This window comes from Idiotropiscis lumnitzeri, chromosome 16 (genome assembly GCF_059441095.1).
Source record: "Idiotropiscis lumnitzeri isolate Australia: NSW breed Sydney's pygmy pipehorse chromosome 16, RoL_Ilum_1.0, whole genome shotgun sequence".
NCBI lineage: Eukaryota > Metazoa > Chordata > Actinopteri > Syngnathiformes > Syngnathidae > Idiotropiscis > Idiotropiscis lumnitzeri.
In genome coordinates this window covers 5,543,241-5,559,379 of record NC_142406.1, presented here as the reverse complement: position 1 = coordinate 5,559,379, position 16,139 = coordinate 5,543,241, and the positions used below count along the sequence as shown (strand labels likewise).

At 48.5% G+C, this 16,139-nt stretch overlaps 1 protein-coding gene across 2 annotated transcripts in view; it reads right to left on the bottom strand.

Moving 5' to 3' along the window:
- LOC148321063 (uncharacterized) overlaps nucleotides 1-5,803 on the bottom strand; it is a 12,285-nt gene extending 6,482 nt beyond the window's left edge. Inside the window, exons 1-2 of one of the 2 annotated variants that reach the window (XM_088318331.1) lie at nucleotides 5,391-5,803; nucleotides 1,733-1,978 (exon numbers count right to left, since the gene is read on the bottom strand). In XM_088318331.1, the coding sequence (XP_088174457.1) occupies nucleotides 1,733-1,978; nucleotides 5,391-5,505 (361 nt within the window). In that variant the 5' untranslated portion in view covers nucleotides 5,506-5,803. The remainder of the gene's footprint in view (nucleotides 1-1,732; nucleotides 1,979-5,390) is intronic. The other variant, XM_088318332.1, reaches the window with a different exon arrangement.
- Nucleotides 5,804-16,139: the final 10,336 nt, after the last annotated feature.

Genomic DNA, 16,139 nt, shown 5'->3' with positions numbered 1-16,139 from the left:
TGATTTTTTAGGCACATACCACATTTTGAACGTGCAGATGATATTATGCATACTAGAGAAGCAAAACAAAACGTTTTGTATTCAGGTTAAGTAAATACCAAATTAAAAATCAATTCAAGTAATAATTTTAGTTTTCTTTAGCACAGTGCTTTTCCTCAATTTTATTCATATGATTTCACATCCGGGCGGCACGATGGCCTCACAGTGAGAGACAGCATCGGTCGTTGGTTCAATCTCCGGTCATTCTGTGTGGAGTTTGCATGTTCTCCCCGTGCCTGCGTGGGTTTCCTCCCACATTTCAAAAAAACATGCATGGCAGGTTGATTGGACACTCTAAATTGCCGCTAGGTATGAGTGTGAGCGCGGATGGTTGTTCGTCTCTGTGTGCCCTGCGATTGGCTGGCAATCAATTCAGGGTGTCCCCCGCCTACTGCCCGAAGACAGCTGGGATAGGCTCCAGCGCCCTCCGCGACCCTAGTGAGGAGTAGCGGTATAGATAATGGATGGATGGATTTCACTCCCTTCTAAATAAAAAAATGGATTGGTGCGCAAGTGAAATATGTTTACAAGAATTTATTTTAGCATTCATAGGTAGTTTCATAATAATAATGCAACTCAGCATAGTCTATAGTTTTTCGTTCCATTCAAAATGCACTAAACATCAATGCGTATTTTGTTTTTGGATCGCTGCAGCAACACACAAGCGCACAGAGACAAGTGTGGCAGAAATAAAAAACAAAATATCTAAACGAAATCGGGAACTGAGAATCGAATTGGGGCTTGAGTGAACAGTTTTATCCCTAGTCATAAGTCTTTAGCAATAAACCGTTTTTTTAAGGCTGTTGTTACCTTTCCTCTTGTCCTTTTTATCACACGCCAATATATTTGGTGATAATGAGTTAGAGTTTACAGATGTAAGACTTATCAAAGAAGCAATTTGGGGGCTCGCAGGATGGCCCTTTATGACTCCCAGCCCCACTCATGTTTTAATCGTGAAAAAGAGGTAAACCAGCGGTAATATCTGTAAATCCATACGTACAGCAAGTTTCATGATGAAACGCAGATTATTTTGTGTGTAGGAAAGAAACATGCACAAGTAATGTGGGAGGCGTGAGCTGTCGCAAATTAAGCAGGCAAAATGTTTTTCTCCAGTGTGTCTTGTATGTTTTGTTAAATATGCCTTCATCGATATTTTACCACAAACTGAGCAAGCAAAAGGTTTTTATCCAGTGAGCATTATTGTGTTTTTTAACTGTGCCTTGAACAAGAATCTCACAAATTGAACAGGCAAAAGCTCCAGTGTGTCTTCTTGTATGTGTTAATAAATGTGGCTTAATTAAGAATATTTTGTCCCAAAGTGAGCATGCAAAGGTTTTTTTCTCCAGTGTGTATTCTAGTGTGTTGTTAAATTTCCCTTTAACAAGAATTTTTAACCACAAAAAAGAAAACCAAAGTTTTTTCTCCAGTGTGAATTCTTGTTTGTGTTGTTAAAGTACCCTTTGTCGACAATCTTTTGTCACAAATTGAGCAGGCAAAACGTTTTTTCCCCAATGTGTGTTGTGTGCCTTGTTAAGTCCCCATTTCTGGGAAATGTTTTACCCCAAACTGGGCAGGAAAATCTTTTATCTCTAGTCTGCGTTATGCGTTTTTTCCAAGTTTGACTTTTTAACAAAGGTTTTGTCACACATTGATAATCTAACACGTTTGTTGTCAGTGTGATATGCCATATCACCTTTTGAAAGGGTATCATATCTACCGCCATAGTCTTCAGTGTCACGAGAGTACAACATTTTGTCATCATCTAAAAGTGGAGCTAAGAGGACGTCTGATTGTGATCCTCCACAGTGTTCACCATCACCTTCTCCACTCTTCACATTGATGCCAGATGGAAAATTAGTCATTTCATGCTCCACCTCCTCTTTAATATGGACGGACTCTGGCTCCTGCTTTTGAGGATGGAAAAATTCTTCACCGACGCCTGCAGGACACAAGAAAACAAGTCAAGCTTTACTCAGTCAAGTCTCACAATGTCATATTTGACATTATTGGATTTAAAATGTTTGGCGATGTTTAAGACAAGGGTGTCCAAAATCTTTGCAAAGAACTAGCTGACATTTAAGACAGACGGACCCCAATACGAATTGTTCCCCTTAGCTGCGGGAACGCGCATGTAACAAGCAAAGGTGGAATTATGACACTGTGCTTGATTTTGTTGTGTATACAAAGAACACGCGCGCGCGCACACACACACACAGACAGTGTCAGAAAAGTAACAGGACCGCATACAGACGATAAAAGGTGAAGGGTGGGCATGAAAGATGCCGAAAAGGCACGTCCGCAGTAGGTGGCGATATGTAGAGCCGGTATGTGTATTGTGCAAAACATTGTTTTGGTTAAGGATCCTCGAAAATGGCCCCTTTGAAGGACACACCTACAAAGCAGAGTTTTAACTACAAGTTAACAATTACGCGGAGGGAGGAGGGATGTTGGAATCGAGCACCTGCGAGAGAATTAAAGATCAACGAATCCAAGGTTTGCAAGTGGAGGAAGCAGGAAGATGAGTTCCATTTTTTTTCATTAACATTTTTGAACGTTGAAAATTACAAACACTCACAGACGATAATACACATTTCGTAATAGTATGTCAACTAAAATAAATATGATTCATGGAAGATGACCTTCGCCAAGTGAAGAAGACAAAGCTGAGTTTCCGTGGAAACAAGGTGATGTGTCCCGAGTTGGAAGACCAACTGAAGCAATGGATTAATGATCAAAAACAGCCGGGAGAAGCATGTCTACGGTCACTATTCGACAGAGGGCAATAACGCCGGCAAAAGAAATTAAAATCGAACATGTTCAAAGAGGTCCGTCTTGGTGCTTTTGTTTTAATTTGAAACTGCGCCGTCTATCCAGCCGGGCGAATACAACCTTGGCACAGCAACTTCCGGCGGATTACAAAGAAAAACTGGCCATCTTCCTCTTGTACTGCAGTAAAAAGATTGCAGACAAACACATCCAGCTCAACCACATCACCAACATGGACAAGCGGCTGCTCACTTTCAACATCCCGGTCGAAAGTCGTCTTTTATTTTGGTGTCGAGTTACCATGGTAATGGACAGGAATGGCCATCTATGGTGATTTTTCAGAGAAAGACGCAGTTGTGTTATTGTATGATTGAGTAACGAAAGACCGAGAGAGAGGGTGACTTGCTTCTCTACTTTACTCTGCCGTGATGTTCAACTCGCATTCCCACACACAAGGGCCACAGAATCGTCCAGTATTGGCCAAAATTCATGTGTTGCGGCCCACCATATGTAAACGTGGATGCAGGAAAAACTGCAACTGTAATGTTTTATTTCCCAGAGCCAATCAATGATGTCGGTGATCAATCAAAAAAGTTTTTTTAATTGTGAGTGCTATTAAAGAGATGAGGGAGATGCTTATTGAGATTTTGAATGTGTGCAACCATGCAAGGCATGACTGTGACGGCATGCAGAACGAAAATGCTGGAGTTCCACATGACATTTTCATAGTTATTTTCAATTTGTACTTGTGAGTGTTCATGGAGAGCTACATGCAGGAATTAGTGGCCATGAGGCTCAGTTCAATTAAGTCGTTAGCTTTTCTTAATTGAATAAATACTAAGCTTTGTAGTCAATTATTAAGCGTTAATAAAATATCAATATACTCGTGATTAGGACAGCACGATTGTGAAAAAAAAAACGAATTGCGATTATTCAGACCAATATTGCGATTACGATTCGATTTGCGTTTTTTGTATTTTACATGTTAAAATGCTACTGTTTGTAAAATATGTATTAAGGAGTATTAAAGACAAGAGCCAAGCAGTATGTCAGTCAAGGTTGTAGCACTGTATGTCTTTATTGTGCACTTCCGTTACTCGCTGCCGCTCAGTACGGCAAGCGAGACTGACATAAACAATCGCGGACAGTGAACATAGCACGTTACACTGTTATCCGTTTCTGCTTCGACTTGCTTCATTTTATACACTCTTTAACTTTTCCTTTACACTTGTCTCTCATTTCCTCACTTGCCACTGCAACATAGCCGCTCATCTCCTCAATCGCACTCTTCCTTACGCATGCGCGCAAACACCCACACGTCACACACAAGGTTGTCACAATGCTCGCAAAACTAGATTGAGAGTCATTTTAGTTTCAGACACAGAATTTGATCAGTATGATCATACAAATCACTAATGTCTCCATTTGATGAAAGGTACGAGGCGCTCTCTTCTGGCGATTATATTGTATTGTATTAGTTTATGGGGGCTAGAAAAAGCAGCATATTCACCATTGCTTGTATTAAGCATGCACGATCACAAGTTACAATGTTGCCATTTGTGCCGAAAAGATGCTCTGAGAGGGAGCTTGTTGCCGGTACGCACAATACTGACAGTACTGGTGTTTTAAACGTTGAAATGCGTTGGTCGTGTTGCCTCTTGATCTGATGCCTTTTTTTTTTAATGCGGTTCATTTTTGTCGAATCTGCCGTACGTCCAAATAATAGACGTACCGCCCGTCTATAGCGCGAACATCTCCTTCTCCTCATCTACGGCGGCAATAGTTACTTTGATAACATCCACTTCTGTACACGGCAATCACAGAAAAAATAGAGGTGCATGTGTTATTGTCGGACTGCGCTGACTGTAGGCACCCGAGCGCAGACTAACGCATGATCGCCAACAAGACTGATTGGCCAGCGCCATTAAGACCCGAGCATCGAAAATTCTGGTTGGCTAATTCATCTGTCACTCAAACGCCAAATGTTGGGGGAGAGAGGAAAAAAATACAAAACCTCACTGTTTTGCGATTGCATAATCGCACAACGTCAAACCTCGATGTCGATTAGATTTCAATTTATCGTGCAGCCCGACTCGTGGTTATTTTTTCCATAACCTTCCAGCAGTACCATCCATTACCCGTTATTTGATCTTAAAATGTTCCATTAAAATTATCAAAAACTCTGCTCTGAAGTTACTGGCTTGAGTTAACGTCTATAACAACCTATTTTCAGTGGCAAAAAATTAAAACATTGTGAAAAGACAGAAGGGAGTTAAGCAAGGCAGGAACCACGCACAGAAAAGCCAATTCGCGGGAGGCAAAAAAAAATCATCGCTCGCGCCAGCAATTGACCAATCACAGCCGTTCACGGCAGGATAACCACTGCCTATTACGAATACATGTAACCCGGATCACCCCCCCCCCACCCCCAATAATCGTCCAGCACAACAACCCACTACCTGGTAATGTATCTTATTAAACAAAACAACAATAAAAGCTGTAATAAGGAGGATTTCGTTAAAAAAAAAAACATGAAGACTGCAACCAGTAGTCATGAAACACGTCAGAATGAGAAGTGAACAAACCTGCTCTGTGCAAGACAACGCGAAGTTCCATTTTGCAAAGGTGACGTTGTGGCTTGATGTCCTCTTCTGTTCCACTAAGTTCCTTCTTGAACTTTGTTGTCCTTCTTGAACACATTTTTTTACAGGACAATCACAACACCTTGCACTCGATCTCTTCTGCGCGACGTGTTGCTAACACACGTGTTCTTTGTTAGCGGCGAGGAAGCTAAGCTAAGATAGCGAGAGAAACTTCAAAGTGAATCGAGGCGATCTTATCTGGACATGACGATATATTAATTCTGTGTTTGTCCAGTATACTCGTGATGGCATACTTTACCCTAGTTTTGTCCGTTCAGAAGTAATTCGTGATGTGCTTCTCGGGTCAATACCTGAAGCGTGTGCCGAGTAATGTGGATGAGTGGTTTATGAGCGGCGAGTCGATGCGCGTGTCGATGACGTCAGTGGTGACGTTTGAAGCGTGTACCACGTGACTGATTCATGAAACGATCCACTTGGTTTGAGTCTTTGTAATTCGAAATAAAACTTTGTAAAATATACTGTTTTTAAATAACGATGAATAAGCACTTTATTTTGCCTCTTTATTTCACACTTTCACTTGTTTCATAAGCACAAACAGACAAAGTAACACAGAACAATTCATGTTAAAACACTCTTCAATATATATTTTTGGGGATTCAGAGCATGAGTTACACCCCACCATTTTATTGCATGCACCAAGCATGTTTTACATTTTTCTGTCCACATGATGCCGTCGTCAAGGAAATGATATCATATTTAAACCACAACGTGTGCGTGAAGCATTTCCCCGCAGGGCTTGGATGCTTTATGGGGCTTCATTATTAGTAGTAACCCAAGAAGAATAATATGTTGTCCCATTCTCGAAGTTAAACTGCGAAGACCCGACAGTGCGCATGGCAACAGGTCGCTCCACCCATTAAATGTTTGTTTTTAACAATTTCATTGACTCAAAATGACAAACAGGATAACAACATCACATATTCAAATTGAACAATATATGGAATTGTCGCGGATACCTTTTCGACCTCCTCCAAAACAAATGGCGTAGCCAGAATATGAGCAACAGTGATTTTTATTGTGCAGCCCTTCCAAAGTGCACAGTGAAAAGTCCCAAAAAATTCCAAACACCCAGAAAAAAGTGAAAATATAGTAATTTACAAAAATAAGGGTGTCTATCTATTAGTGATGGGTCCAGCGACACCGAGGCGTCGATGCGCGCGCCGAGCTTCCAGGGCAACGTTCCCTCACCTATTTATATTAGCCACACAGGCGTTGTGCACACCGGCCTCTTCAGTGCCTTGTGAGAGGATCTTCTCAAAGGCGGTGGAAATTGCCTCAAAAAAAGAAACAGACTGAATAACAAAACGCTGGAGAAACTAATTTTTTTTAATAAAAATCTTTAATTACAATGAGTGCATTGTCATTCACAACACTTTTACTTGGGCATTCAGACAGATGTTCTCTTAATTTATCAACTGCGTCTCGAATATCAAAGATTTCTTTTATGAAATTGCGTGTATGTAAAAATAATGTGAAAGCAAATGCCTAATCAGAATCAGAAATCCCTTTGTCATTGTACTCAAGTTAGCAACGAGATTAGAGAGCTCCCCTCTCCAGTGCAATACAACAATAATTCAGTTAAATATATAAATTAGATAAGAGAATAATTAGTGCGATGGAAAGTAATACGAAATAGGATATATAAAACCACATCACGTCGCTAATCAATGGAATTGGATCAAATTAGTTTGACAGATCAGTGTCAGATGACCCTGTCAAATATTTCCTGCAAGTCCACCAGGTGTCAGTATTCAGCAACACAGTGTCAACACAGTGTCAATACATTGTGTCACTGTGTCGAAACGATACAGGATGCCTCATCTTCCCATCACTCCTATCTAGTCCTCCATGGACTTCCAGTATAAGAGCGGGTCTTCCGTACGTGCAACGTGTCCTGCTGACGTATAGCGCTGCACCTCTGAGTGCGCATCAACAGTGATGTCTTCCATTTTGCGGATATTTAATGCAAAGTAACGTGCCAATAACTCGATGCTTGTTTTGAGCGTCCATCCTGTTGATAGATGCGCTTCCTTATGAACACAGTTTGGCGCGCGACCGCTGAGTCGACACGATTCTGGTAGTGGTCACGTGACTTTCTCAAAGCGGTACGCGCACCGACACGGGGTTTGCCCTGGAAGCACGGCGCGCGCATCGACGCCTCGGTGTCGCTGGACCCATCACTACTACTATCTATATATTTACAAAACCACTGAATGGAGTTCAAACACAACTACAATGTCAGCTACGTTGCAAAATGCGTCACTGTCTCGCTCTCCAGCACTACCTTCACTGCAGCGCCTCTCCTCCTCTCTCTCATCTTTCACAAACAACTCCCTCTATACATGATTCGCCCCTCCCCTTGGGCATCAGCTGACATAATTGTCGTGCGAAAAAAACACATTTAAGCAACGCGGAAGCTCCCCCTCTGTTTGGTCTTCCTCTATGTCGTGTCTGTTGTCTGCCGCGTCTCGTGACTGGTGAGCGTTAACTTGAACGTACGCGCGTGTGTGTGTCCATGTCAGGGTTCGCCGTTCGGCGAAGAGAGGGTGGACCCAGAAAGCGAGGAAGCAGGGAACGGGTAAACTTAAAGGGAATTTATTACACTTAACAACGAGGACAAACAACGTGGCGTGGAAACAACGTGGCGTGGACAAACTAACGTGGCAGGGTGCAAAGTAACAAAGACAGACAAAACGTGACCTAACAGAATGAAAAGGACAAGTGACGAGGATCGTGACAAACGCTAGGGACCGTGAGCTTGAGCATGGGGCATGAGCATGGGGCTAGAGCATGGGGCTAGAGCATGGGGCTAGAGCATGGGGCTAGAGCATGGGGCTAGAGCATGGGGCCAGAGCATGGGGCCAGAGCATGGGGCCAGAGCATGGGGCCAGAGACAAAACGAGAGAGAGCAGGAGGGTGGTCGAGAGAGTCCGTAACGGGCGTAGCAGGAGGAATGTTCCGACGCTGAGCTGTCGGCAAGGGGTGCTTAAATAGTCCATGATTAGGGGAGCAGATGGGAGTCAGGTGCGCTAATGATAACGGGGAACAGGTGCGTGGCTGGTGAGACAGAGTGCTGAGGGGAAACGCCCTACTCAGCTGACAAACATAAACAAAAGTGCACATGGCAGGAAGGTGACAAAAACAATAACAAAAAACACTGACCTGACCGACACGGGTCATGACAGTACCCCCCCCCCTTAAGGGACACGGATTCCAGACGTCCCAAACACTTAAACATAAAAAAAGAAAAAATGTCCAAAAACGAGGGTGGGCGGAAGGGGCCGGGAGGTGGGACCAAGATCCGCGAACAAGACCGGTCTGGCGGATGTCCAGGAGGCCAGACCAGCGAGTCCCATCGAGGCCCTTCGGGCGGACGTCCGGGATGCCAGATCCATGAGTCCACCCGTGGCCATTCAAGCGGACGTCCGGGCGCACCCGAGTCAGGAACGTGGAGCGGGGGCTGGTCGTCGAACGCCGCCGAGACAGGAACTTGGAGCGACGGCTGGTCGTCCAGCCCCGCCGAGTCAGGAACGTGGAGCGGCGGCTGGTCGTCGAGCGTCGACGAGACCGGAACGTGGATCGGCGGCTGGTCGTCGAGCGTCGACGAGACAGGAACGTGGATCGGCGGCAGGTCGTCGAGCGTCGCCGAGACAGGAACGTGGAACGGCGGCTGGTCGTCGAGCCCCGCCGAGACAGGAACGTGGAGCGGCGGCTGGTCGTCGAGCGTCGACGAGACTGGAACGTGGATCGGCGGCTGGTCGTCGAGCCCCGCCGAGACGGGAACGTGGAGCGGCGGCTGGTCGTCGAGCCCCGCCGAGACAGGAACGTGGAGCGGCGGCTGGTCGTCGAGCCCCGCCGAGACAGGAACGTGGAGCGGGGGCTGGTCGTCGAACGCCGCCGAGACAGGAACGTGGGGCGGCGGCTGGTCGTCGAGCCCCGCTGAGACAGGAACGTGGAGCGGCGGCTGGTCGTCGAACCCCGCCGAGACAGGAACGTGGAGCGGCGACGGATCATCAGGTACCGCCGGGACCGGAACTTGGGGTAATGGCAGATCGTCAAACGCCGCCAAAGCAGGAACCAGGAGCGGCCGTGGGTCGTCGGGCGCTGCCGGGACCAAGACGAGCAGTGGCGACGGGTTGTCGGACGCCGCCGAGACAAGAGCGGGGCGCGATGGTGGGTCGTCGTGCGTCGCCGAGACTAAGGCAAGACGCGGTGGTGGACCGTCGTCCATCGCGGGCACCGGAACCGGGAGCGGCGGCGCTTCGTCGGGCGCCGCTGAGGCAGATACGGCAGGCGGCTGGTCGCCGTCCACCGCCGAGGCAGGAACCTGGAGTGACGGCTGCGGGCCGTGCTCTGCCGAAAAGTGAGCTTGGGGCGGAAGCAAAGCGTGCTCCGCCTGAACGTGACCTGGGGACGGGCGCACAACGTGCTCCGCCTGAACGTGACCTTGGGACGGACGCACAACGTGCTCCGCCTGAACGTGACCTGGGGACGGACGCACAACGTGCTCCGCCTGAACGTGACCTGGGGACGGACGCACAACATGCTCCGCCTGAACGTGAGCTTGGGACGGACGCACAACGTGCTCCGCCTGAACGTGAACTGGGGACGGACGCACAACGTGCTCCGCCTGAACGTGAGCTTGGGACGGACGCACAATGTGCTCCGTCTGAACGTGACCTGGGGACGGACGCACAACGTGCTCCGCCTGAACGTGAGCTTGGGACGGACGGACAATGTGCTCCGCCTGAACGTGGACTTGGGGCGGACGCAGGGTCTGCTCCGCCTGAACGTGGACTTGGGACGGACGCACAATGTGCTCCGCCTGAACGTGGACTTGGGGCGGACGCGGGACATGCGCCGCCGGAACAGGGACTTGAAGCGCCGGAACGGGGCTCAGCAGCTGGCGAGGAGCCGGAACGGGACTCAGCAGCTGACGGGGAGCCGGGACGGGGCTCAGCAGCTGGCGGGGAGCCGGGACGGGGCTCAGCAGCTGGCGGGGAGCCGGGACGGGGCTCAGCAGCTGGCGGGGAGCCGGGACGGGGCTCAGCAGCTGGCGGGGAGGCGGCGTGGTCTGCCGCCGCTGACATGGAGGCGGCATGGTCTGTGCCGCTGACGGGGAGGCTGCGGTGGGCCGGGCGCAGCAAGCGGGCCGGGCGCAGCCGAGACGGGGAACCTGATCCCTATCCGCCTGCCGCCATAGGGGATCAGGGGAATGGGAGACGCGAGGGACCGAGACTAGGGGTGCTGGTGAACGTGAGCTATGAGACGAAACGGGAACGTGACCAGGTGCTGAAACCGATGGGGGACGAGGTGTACGTGAACCGTGAGACGCGACGAGAACGTGACTAGGTGAACGACGTGGCTGTGACTTGCGCGACTCGGGGAGTGAGGCGCGCGTGGTACTGTGGGGAGTAGCCGAACCCCCACTGAGGCGCCATCGTTGACCGCTACGTGGGGGTGCCCGGAAGGCCAACCGGGTGCCCCAGTAAGGGCTCGCTGTGGCAATGGGGGAGAAAGGGTCAACCCGGAGGGGTGCCCACAACTCATCGTCAGAGGGAGAGTCATCCGCGAATTCCGACTCGGAGTCGTCGTCTAACTCCGAGTTGAATTGCACGGGAGGGTGCGTGACGGAGGGGTACTCATTATCGTGATCGTGAAACAAAAAGGGTGAGACCGATGTGGAACGAAAAATGGAACCTACGTGGAGGACACGGGGTTGGTCGGCAGGCGGAGGGGAGTAGTCCGAGCGGCGACGACGGCGACGCCGCCGAGAGCTTCCCGCTGGGTCCGGATGAGGTCGGAACATTCTGTCAGGGTTCGCCGTTCGGCGAAGAGGGGGTGGACCCAGAAAGCGAGGAAGCAGGGAACGGGTAAACTTAAAGGGAATTTATTACACTTAACAACGAGGACAAACAACGTGGCGTGGAAACAACGTGGCGTGGACAAACTAACGTGGCAGGGTGCAAAGTAACAAAGACAGACAAAACGTGACCTAACAGAACGAAAAGGACAAGTGACGAGGATCGTGACAAACGCTAGGGACCGTGAGCTTGAGCATGGGGCAAGAGCATGGGGCTAGAGCATGGGGCCAGAGCATGGGGCCAGAGCATGGGGCCAGAGCATGGGGCCAGAGACAAAACGAGAGAGAGAAGGAGGGTGGTCGAGAGAGTCCGTAACGGGCGTAGCAGGAGGAATGTTCAGACGCTGAGCTGTCGGCAAGGGGTGCTTAAATAGTCCATGATTAGGGGAGCAGATGGGAGTCAGGTGCGCTAATGATAACGGGGAACAGGTGCGTGGCTGGTGAGACAGCGTGCTGAGGGGAAACACCCTACTCAGCTGACAAACATAAACAAAAGTGCACATGGAAGGAAGGTGACAAAAACAATAACAAAAAACACTGACCTGACCGACACGGGTCATGACAGTCCATGTATGCTTCCATTCATAATAAAACTACTAAGTGTGCACCCTCGGTCGCTCTATTAAAACTGTGACTGACGTGGTATTGATGTGGTGCCAGGTGGGTGCGTATGTATTAAACGGGATGGAATTGAATGCATCAGTATGGGAATGTGCGGTGCATGCGTGTGCGCAATTGCGTCCCCGGGACCATGCTGTACCATCCTTATTGACGGAGCTGCTCGTCACACGAATTATATAATATTAGTAAATAAAGTATATATTTTCGAGATTCTTTGAATTTGGACGGTTTTGGTTCTTATTCCTCGATTGGAGTCCAGTTTCTGTCGATTCTCTGTTCTGATTGTAAAAATAATAATATATATTCATTTCTGTTGTTTTTTGTTACATGTTCCGGCGTCTAGCTCCCACCGTGCTCCAACCATCCACTTGCGTTAGTTTTGTTTGCATTTCAGCCTTATGCTGATGTAGTTATTGTTTTGGTCGTTTTGCATTTATTCCTTGTTCATGCTCTCTTGTTTCAATAAAGTTATGTATTTGCTCACAATTATTTTTGGCGTTTGAAATTCTGTGCACATGATCATGACAGTTGGTATTTTTTATTTATTTTTTTAAGTAGGGCTGATTCAGACAGGACTGTGTGTCTGACGTGCTCCTCTGCAGCACGGGAGCACCGCAGGGAACTGTTCTGGCTCCCTTCCTGTTCACCCTCTACACCTCGGACTACAAATACAATTCCTTCACATGTCACCTGCAGAAGTTCTCTGATGACTCTGCGATTGTCGGCCTCATCACTGATGGAGACGATCGGGAGTACAGAGAGTTAACTCAGGGTTTTGTGGACAGGTGTCAGCAGAACCGCCTCCAAATCAACGCTGGAAATCCAAACAGCTGTTGTTGGATTTCTGCAAGCGACGGGACACCTGTGCCAGTGAATATCCAGGGAACAGACGTTGAGAGGGTCTCAACTTACAAGTACCTGGCTGTTCATCTGAACAATAAACTGGACTGGAGCGACAACATAGACGCTCTCCAATGGAAGGGTCAGAGCAGACTCTCCCAACTCAGGAGGCTGTGGTCCTTTGGCGTTCGGGGGACACTCCTCAGGAACTTCTATGACTCTGTGGTTTCACCAGTCATTTTCTATGGAATGGTCTTGCTTACTTGCTTATGGTAATCCGTCGACACGACGACGACGCGCCTCATCACATCTTTGGTGGGCCCTCAGATGGCTGAGGAGGCCTGGTCTGGTCCGGAATCTGCGGTCGCACTGATCGCAGTTGAGTGGGCCGCCTATAGGCGGCCTGTCTCTGAGCTCGTGGCGTCTACGACGCTGCTCTTCTCTTCGATGTACTCCGCTTTGTTCCAGAATGTCAATTCCCCTAGCCACAGCATTTTGCCATTCGCTTCTGTCTCTGGCTGTCTGTTCAAATAGCCCCGGATTTATCTGACAGCACTTCATGGCATACTTCAGGTAATCTTTGTATCTTTTCTTCTGTCCTCCGACAGATCTTGCCCCGTCAGACAGCTCGCTGTAGAACACTACCTTTGGCAGGCGGTCCTCTGTCATGCGTACCAAGTGGCCAGCCCACCTGAGTGTGCGGCGCACAGCGTAAGCCTCAATGCTGCAGCATCCTGACCTTGACAAAACTTCATTATTGGTGATGCGGTCCCTCCACGTTATGCCAAGGATTCTTCTCAAGGATGTCAAATGGAAACTCTGCAGAGTGCTCATGTGCTTCCTGTACACGGTCCACGTCTCACAGCCATATAGGAGCGTTGACACGCACACCGCCACATACACAGACACCTTCGTCTCCACCCTCAGACTTCTGTTCTCAAAAACCCTCACCCGTAGTCATCCAAAGGCAGCACTTGCGAGCTGAATCCTCTTAGTTATCTCCTTGTCAATATTCCCTGTGTCAGATATAATGTTACCCAGGTATTTAAAGCTGTCCGTGTTTTTGAGGTCTTCGCCGTTGATCTGGAAGACTGTTTCATCAGGTGCACCCACACGGCGCAGCACCTCGGTTTTTCCCGCATTTATCTTCAGTCCGACTCTTCCATAGGATTCCTCGTAGGTTGCTAACAGCGACTGCAGTGCCTGCGGAGTGTGTGCTACCACGGCAACATCGTCAGCATATTGAAGGTCGCATATTGTTACATTGTGAGTCAGTGTTTTCGCTCTGAGTCTACTTAGGCGAAAAGCCCCACCGTCTGTGCGGTATCGGATTTTTACACCATGCTCATCCCTGGTTCTCTGGGTCAGCATTGTTACAGCAACCAAGTAGGAGTTGAAAAGTATTGGCGCTAAAACACATCCCTGTTTTACGCCGAAAGAGACCTGAAACGGTTCAGAAATATTCCCCCCGTGTATGACGCTTGTAGAGGTCTCTGTATGCAGCAACCTCACCATGTTAACAAATGTGGGCGGACAGCCGAAGCGGCTCAATACCACATACAGCAAATCACGGGGCACTGTATCAAAGGCTTTCTCCAGATCAATGAATGCTGCGTAGAAGTCCTTGTGCTGCTCTCAGCACTTTTCAAGGAGTTGCCTGCACACAAAGATCATGTCCAGGGTGCTCCGATCAGCTCTAAATCCACACTGCGTCTCTGGCAGGACACGCTCCGTGAAGTGGTACATCAATCTGGAGAGCAGGATTCTTCCAAACATCTTCCCTGCTACATCAAGCAGTGATGTACCGCGGCTGTTGCTGCATACAGACTTATCTCCTTTTCTCTTGTAGATAGTGACAATATGGGCAAGCCTCCATTTGTCTGGTATTCTCCCTCTGTTCCAGCACAACAGAAAGAACTCGTGTATGAAATGAGTCATTGCCTGCCCACCGTGTTTATAGATCTCAGCTGGGAGACCATCCGGGCCCGGGGACTTCATGTTCTTAAGACCTTCTATTGCTTCTTGCACCTCCTCAATCGTTGGTGCTTCATCCATTTCTTCTATCGCTGGGTAGACTGGCAGCTCCTCCAGAAAACCAGGGTCTGCTGGGTTTACAGTATTCAGGACCTGGCTAAAGTGCTCCGCCCACCTCTCCAGGATCTCTCCGCTGGACTTCAGCAGCGTTTTACCATCCGCAGTGCGTATGGGAACAGTAGTATTTTTTAGGGGTCCGCACACGCTTCTGACAGATTGATAAAACTCATGCATTTGATTGTTGTCTGCCATGCGCTGAATAGCCTGCGCTCTCTGGATCCACCAGTCATTCTGGATCGTACGTAGTCTGGACTGTGTCTCTTGCCTCAGATATCTCCATCTCTCAAGATGAGCCACTGACGAGGGGTTGGCCAATGCTGCATCATGTGCGTTGTTTTTCCTGTGAAGAAGATCGACTATGACTCTGTCATTTTCGTCAAACCAATCCCTGTGTCGTCTGCGCGCCACCTCGAGATACTGAACCGCGCGATCGTAGATATTGCAACTGAAGGTGTCCCATATGTTGTTTAGGTCACTGTTGACATCCAGGCTCCAGTCTTCTATAGTTCCCACCAGCACAGATACCTCCTGCTGCCATCCATTTCTCCTTTCTTCATTGTTTAAGGCGGCTACATTAATGCGCTTGCAGCCTCGGTCCTGCCTACGCCGCATTGGAGGTCGTATATTCATTCTCATCTTAGAGATTAGCAGTTTGTGGTCTGTCCAGCAATCTGCGCCTCTCATCACTCGAGTGAGTGTGATGTCTCTGCGGTCTCTCTGCCTCACTGCTACATAGTCAATCATGTGCCAGTGTTTTGAACGTGGGTGTTGCCAGGTTCCTTTATATTTGTTCTTGAGTTGAAACGTCGTATTTAATAGGACCATCTCGTGCTCAGCGCAGAACGACAGCAACCTGAGCCCATTGCTGTTCATGTTGCCCAGCCCGTGATTACCAATCGCTCCTGGCCACAGTTCGCTGTCCCTGCCAACTCTTGCGTTGAAGTCCCCCAGTACCACCATTTTATCAGTTGTGGGGGTGCTTCCAACTAGTCTATTTAGATCTTCATAGAACTTTTCCTTTGCTTCATCGGTGTCTCCCAGCGTGGGAGCGTATGCACTGATCACCGTCACAAATGCACCCTTAGCCAGTGGCACTCTTAATGACATCAGTCTTTCACTGTGTCCAATAGGCACATTATCAGTCTTCTCCAGGATATTGTCACGGATGGCAAACCCCACACCATGAATGCGCCTATCGTCCTCTGCCAGTCCCTTCCAAAAGAAGGTGTATTTCTGCCCTACCTCTCTAACAG